Raw genomic sequence first — 6,676 nt, 5'->3', positions numbered from 1 at the left:
CATTTCTTGACTCTAAGTCTGGCATTAACCAATGTGGCTGTTTAAGTCTAATCGGTTTTCCCTGACACGAAAGTTAGTATCCTTTTCTATTTAAGTCTAATCGGTTTCCCTGACACGAAAGTTAGTATCCTTTTCTGTTGAAGTCTATTCAGTATTTCAGACATGAAAGTTTGGATCCTATGATTACATATAGTTTGTGAAAAGTTTTAGAATTGTTTATTAAATTTGTTTCTATATCTTTCTCGCCATCTTCAGCACCACCACGTTTTGAAAGTACCTTTACTAGCCAGACCGTTGCGAAGGGAGATAAGACAGTTTTAAAATGTGAAGCTCAAGGGGATCAGCCTGTGGTTGTAAAGTGGCAGAGAGATAAACACCCACTGGACTTGGAAACAGAAAAAAGGTACATTATTTAGATTATTTAACGTTAGACTTATTAATCAGTTTATTTAGTGCTAAACATGAAGCATAAAATCGTTTATTAGTTACACTGTTTAATGTTAAATATGGAGGCATAAAAACGTTTATTAATCAGCTTGTTTAATGTCAAACATGGAGGCATAAAAAGCATTTATTAGTTACACTGTTTAATGCTAGACTTTGAGGCAGAAAAGTATTTATTAATCAGCTTGTTTAATGTCAAACATGGAGGCATAAAAACATTTATTAGTTACATCGTTTAATGTTAGACTTCGAGGCAGAAAAGTGTTTATTAATCATCTTGTTTAATGCCAGACTTAGAGTCAAGAAATGCCTATTAATAAAAGGATACTAACTTTCGTGTCAGGGAAAACCGATTAGACTTAAACAGAAAATGATACTAACTTTCGTGTCAGGGAAAACCGATTAGACTTAAACAGAAAAGGATACTAACTTTCGAGTCTGGAATACTGACTAGCCTTGAGTTTTGGAGTTATAAGCTCTCAAGCTTACCATTAAGTCTCCAAGGGGCTAATACAATAGAAAATATAACATATATATCCTACAAATTCGTCCACGTGAAGATGTATTGAAAATAGTTGTTGTTTATATATTTAGTCAACTTAAATACATTATAATATGTACATAATGAAGTTATTTCAGGGGAATGCATGGAAACGGAAGCCATATTGCTCGATTTCCCTCTGACCCTCCTTTTATTATTTGTGGAATCATAAAAGTAGCCTACTTATGAAAAGGTTGTAATGCGCTTCCTACCATAAATCTTTTTTTTTTAGTGTCTACCGGTGGGACAACGGTATGTTTAGGGGTTTGCGACGTTCAAATCCAGACTTCGATTCCCTGCGGTGGATACATTAGATAGCACAATGTAGATTTGCTCTAAACCAAACATACTTTTTATAATATAATTGGTTTTGATCTATCACTGAGTGCAAACGTATTAAGATGATCTAAGTAAGGCATCTTTGTCAAACTGCTGTTGAGGGATAAATCCAGTGGTTACTTATAGCTTGTTCAGGAACAAGGTTCTTGGTTTTTGAGGGTTCTCTCAAATATTTCTCAACATACACTGAAAAGTTGAGTTTGTGAAGCCTGTTTTAGACCTTCATCCACACACAATGAATTAAAGTTGAGTTTGTGGAGGTATAATCCATATACAATTGAATCAAGGTGACTTTATGGGGGTCTCTCTTAGACCTTACCCCATATACATTAAACTAAGGTTGACTTTGTGGAGGTTTCTTTTAGAGTTTCCCCCATACACGGCAAATTAAGGTTGAGTTTGTAAAGGTTTACCTCTTAGGCCTTCCTACAAACACTTTTAATTAGGGTTAAGTTTGTAAAGGTCTCCCTTAGAAACTCCTCTGTACAGGAGGAATTAAGATCGAGTTTGTGAAGGTTTGGCTCTCAGGCTTTTCTCCAAACACATTGAAGTAAGGTTAAGCATAAACGCCCTTTCTCAAATTTTCCTCCACACTCAGTGAATGAAGGTTACGTTTGTGAAAGTTTCTCTCAGAATCTCCTATTTACACAAAAAATTAAGGCGAAGTTTGTGAAGCCCTATCTCTTAGGCCTTCCTCCACAAATACTGAATTATGGTCGACTTTGTTGAGTCCGTCTTTTCTATTTGTAGATCTATGTTTGATTAAATTCTGATATCTTATATACCAAATATTTTTTACATGGAATCTGTGAGGCAATTGTTTTGTCAATTTAGTAATATGCGTGAGGTGGTTGTTTTGGCAATTTAGTAATATGCGTGAGGTGGTTGTTTTGGCAATTTAGTAATATGCATTTCTCAAGATCATATGCCACTATGCAATAAGTGCCTTTTACTCCTGACTGCTATTCTTAACGAATTTGAAGCAATAAAAATATGCATGAAAGTCTGGACAATAATTAGATTCACTCTGATGTTTTAGTCCTATAATTAGATTCACTCTGATGTGTTAGTCCTATAATTAGATTCACTCTGATGTTTTGTCTTATAATTAGATTCACTCTGATGTTTTAGTCCTATAATTAGAATCACTTTGATGTTCTAGTCCTATAATTAGATTCACTCTGATGTTTTAGTCCTATAATTAGATTCACTCTGATGTTTTAGTCCTATAATTACATTCACTCTAATGTTTTAGTCCTATAATTACATTCACTCTGATGTTTTAGTCCTATAATTACATTCACTCTGATGTTCTAGTCCTATAATTAGTCTTTTAATAAAATCATATATTGATCCGTAGTGTTTTTTTTTTTGTTTTTTTTTATACAAGCAAACACAGATTTTTCTCATCGCGAAACTTGGGTTGTCGTTTCGATAATTTTACTTTTATCAAATAATGTCAAACTATATGAAAATGTGTAAAACATCAAGCGTTATACCATGTACGGTAACATCAATTAGTTTGGTAAGTCCACTTCCAATGTCGTTTGTGGCTTGACAGATATAGTGTCCAGCGTCGTTGTCCTCTACATCCTGGATCGTCAATGTGCCATTGCTGTACACTTGTGTGCGGAAATTTGGGTGGAGTTCTCGGAAAGTTCCAAGATGTGTCTCTAAAGGAAACGTAAAACAACAAGTCTCAGATTTAGTCTGAAATGATATCATTTTGAATAACGCTTTTTTGATTTTAGGAAAAATTAACCTCTGTCTGACGAAACGTTTAATCCTGACGAAATAAAATTAAGACAAATAATATTAAGAAACAATTTTAGTGGGGTATGTTTATAGCGTTAGCTGGTCATGCGAGTGTAAAATCGTGCTCATAACATGATTTCGTACTGATTTCGTATGTGGAGCTGAGCCTGATCTGAAATACTAGTGGTCATACGTTTGTATGACTAATTGAAACATTTATGCTGGCTTTTTAATTGAAGTTAGGCTAGATCTGAAACTCTAGTGGTCATCTGTTTGTGTGACCAATTGGAACATTTATACTGGATTTTTAATTGAAGTTAGGCTAGATCTGAAACTCTAGTGGTCTATCATTTGAACATTTTTACCTACTTCGTATGAGATTGGGAAATAGATCTGGAACTGTAATACTTATCTACTTTTATAGATAATGTGAACACTCATACTGACTTTATGCGTGAATGTGAGCTACAAATAGATCTGGAACTGTAATACTTATCTACTTCTATAGATAATGTGAACACTCATACTGACTTTATGTGTGAATGTGAGCTACAAATAGATCTGGAACTGTAATACTTATCTACTTCTATAGATAATGTCAACACTCATACTGACTTTATGTGTGAATGTGAGTTACACCTGAAACAGTAAGGGTCATATGCTTATTTAACCAATGCTAAGACTCATATTAACACTGTACAAATGAAGGGTTTACCATTTGGTTACATTATAAAACGTATCATGTAACTCGCACAACAACAGTGAGAAAGACTGCGTCCTTAAAAAGAGCATAACTGAATATTGCATGCCGTGAGTAAATATACGTTATCAAAGTATAGGGTTTCATGGACAATACATTTAACAAAAGTTAAAGTAAGTTTTAAGACATAAAATCAATTCCCAAGTGTTGATAAATTCTCCTAATAAAAGATTAATGACTTTGAGTTAAATATATTCAAGGTCATAATTGTAAGTTCAATAATATGAAACTTTTAAAAAGCATTCTAAAGCTGCATTCCTAAATTCGTGTTTTCAGAATACAATTCAAATCATATTGTGTTCAACGAAAACAAAATATTTCTTAGAGACATTTGACGAAAATAGCATTAAACCTAAGTTTGCATTTTTACCTAAAGGTCTCTTCCAGGACATCCGTGGTTTAGGATATCCTTCAGCAAGACAGTCAATTGCCACTGTTTCTCCACGAATGACGCTCTTATCAACAGGTTCCGTCAGCCAACGTGGCGGCACTAAAGAATAGGGCAAATCACCTTACACTGAGATATTTGTAACAAAACTAAGTCATCAAACTTCATATCTTTTCTCTGATTTTGTGTACTAAGTTCTATTTGTTCAAAATTGTATGGCGTTTAAACTGTGCATCTTATGTTAATAGAGCAAGTATAATACAACACCAAGTTTGATTGTAACGTAAAAAGTAGTTTTTGAAGTAGGTTATAAGGTTACTTATGATATTATCTAGACTTAGTTGATTTCTATAAAATAATTTATAGTTCTTAGGTAATAGTTTAGCCAGTATTAATGTTTAACGAAGATTGTGCCACGTTAGGATTGACTAAGGATCATCGTTTCGACGCTCTTGTTTCCTTCAGCTCGATGGAAAAATCGCAAGCATGCTAAAACAAGTGTTGTGTAAATCTTACCAAAGCAGAGTCATCATTAAATGTCTCTATCAACAACACATCATAAAGACCTTTAACGAGGACCACATCATACCAAAGCAGAGTCTTCATTAAAGGTCTCTACCAATAACACATCATAGAGACCTCTAACGAGGACCACATCATACCAAAGCAGAGTCTTCATTAAAGTTCTCTATCAACAACACATCATAAAGACCTTTAACGAGGACCACATCATACCAAAGCAGAAGCTTCATTAAAGGTCTCTATCAATAACACATCACAAAGACCTCTAACGAGGACCACATGAAGCAGACTATACAGAGCGCCACAGTTAACAGATTTATCTCGACGTTACCATTGACAATCAGTTCTGTTGTTCTACTGTCTGATGCTGCGGAGTTGGATGCATGGCACGTGTAATTTCCAGAATCTCCAAACTTTACGTGTTTCAATACCAGCAAGGATGAATCGTCCAAACTTTGGATTCTTCTACCTCTATCTCGATTCAACGGTACGCCATCTTTATCCCACGTAATCCTTATTGGCGGATCTCCTTTAACAATAGTACACAGCTGTTTTACTCTTTCGCCTTCTGTTGCCGTTCTTTTCTCAGGAAAGACATCTTCATCAATATGTGGCGCCACTATACAGGTGTACAAATAGTACATGAATCTTTGGGATCACTTGCATAACAAGTTTTAAACAAATATATAGAAAACAACACGTTTATTATACGTGTAATAAACCGAATCAACGCTTGTAACAAGCAAGCCGATATTTCTAGAAGAATCTTTACTTAAATATTTCCACACATTTCGAAATATCGCGGTAACTAACGAAGCACTTATTGTGGTCAAAAATATCCACCGACATATGTCATATTCTTCCTAATACCTTCAGAATAAGAAATAAAGCAATGTTTAGGAAGTTTCTGTACAAGCTACATTTCATTGTAGAGAAGGCTTTACAAGTATCTTATAGCTTATATAAGTACCTCATAGCTTATATTAGAATGATAATTCAAACCTTAACCTTAATTTAGAATACAGTACAACGCCATGCTTCCAAAGTCAGCATTGTCAAGTTTTGGTTACTTTATTCAGATAAATCAATTATATATTCCACAATACAATGCACTTTTTTAAAGTTCGTAGACATATCTCAGTAGTTTTTAGTGTCATAAAAAAGCAACCCACCATTTACAGAAACAGACACTTTTCCGCTTGCACTCTGACCATCACTGTTTTTCGCTGTGCAAGTGTATTCTCCCTCGTCTGTTTCACGATCCACTTTCTTCACAAGAAGCTTACCTCTCGGTTTAACTTGCTGACGAAGTGATATTGGTAATGGAGATCCAGCTGTTGATTTATTCAAAAGAAAAAAAATCTTGCATGCTAGCAGATGGTTTGTTATAAAAATTACCGATGTAAACATTCCAGATATAATAAAAAAGTATGGAAAGCATGGTAAGAATAAATTTCGCGGTATCTTACGAACAAGCTCACTTTTTATTCCAATATCAAATAATGCTGCTCAGACATTTTTTTCCATTTAATCCATTTTATTTTATATAGCTACTCAAAATGTTAACAAAGGACAAAACTGGCCTTTAGTTTGATGCAGTGAATGTCTTAACTAAAGTACAATACTTAAAATCATAAATAATATTCAACGTTAAACTGGTACACAATTAAAAACATTTTAGTTAGGCCTATCTATGGCCTTCAAAAAGTTGACGACTCTACGTTACAACGTTACAACCTAAGGATGACGTTGTAAGGTCGAAACAGGTAGTGTCGTAAATTTTTTGAAGGCCATAGATAGGCCTAACTAAAATGTTTTTATTTGTGTTCCAGTTTAACGTTGAATATTATTTATGATTTTAACTTTATACACAAGTGCCAAAATACTATAAGTACAATACTTGTTTTTACAACGGATTATACTAGTT

At 34.1% G+C, this 6,676-nt stretch overlaps 1 protein-coding gene across 1 annotated transcript in view; it reads right to left on the bottom strand.

Annotated features, from left to right (window-relative positions):
- Window positions 1-6,676, bottom strand: part of LOC106457295 (Down syndrome cell adhesion molecule-like protein Dscam2) — an 80,285-nt gene that overhangs the window by 32,158 nt on the left and 41,451 nt on the right. The window contains exons 8-11 of the mRNA XM_022383172.1: window positions 5,922-6,083; window positions 5,081-5,368; window positions 4,210-4,329; window positions 2,831-2,997 (exon numbers count right to left, since the gene is read on the bottom strand). Coding sequence (XP_022238880.1) covers window positions 2,831-2,997; window positions 4,210-4,329; window positions 5,081-5,368; window positions 5,922-6,083 — 737 coding nt within the window. The remainder of the gene's footprint in view (window positions 1-2,830; window positions 2,998-4,209; window positions 4,330-5,080; window positions 5,369-5,921; window positions 6,084-6,676) is intronic.

The sequence above is a fragment of the Limulus polyphemus genome, unplaced genomic scaffold (genome assembly GCF_000517525.1).
Source record: "Limulus polyphemus unplaced genomic scaffold, Limulus_polyphemus-2.1.2 Scaffold314, whole genome shotgun sequence".
NCBI lineage: Eukaryota > Metazoa > Arthropoda > Merostomata > Xiphosura > Limulidae > Limulus > Limulus polyphemus.
Note: the sequence above shows the minus strand (reverse complement) of the source record. Positions and strands in the feature narration are given on the sequence as shown.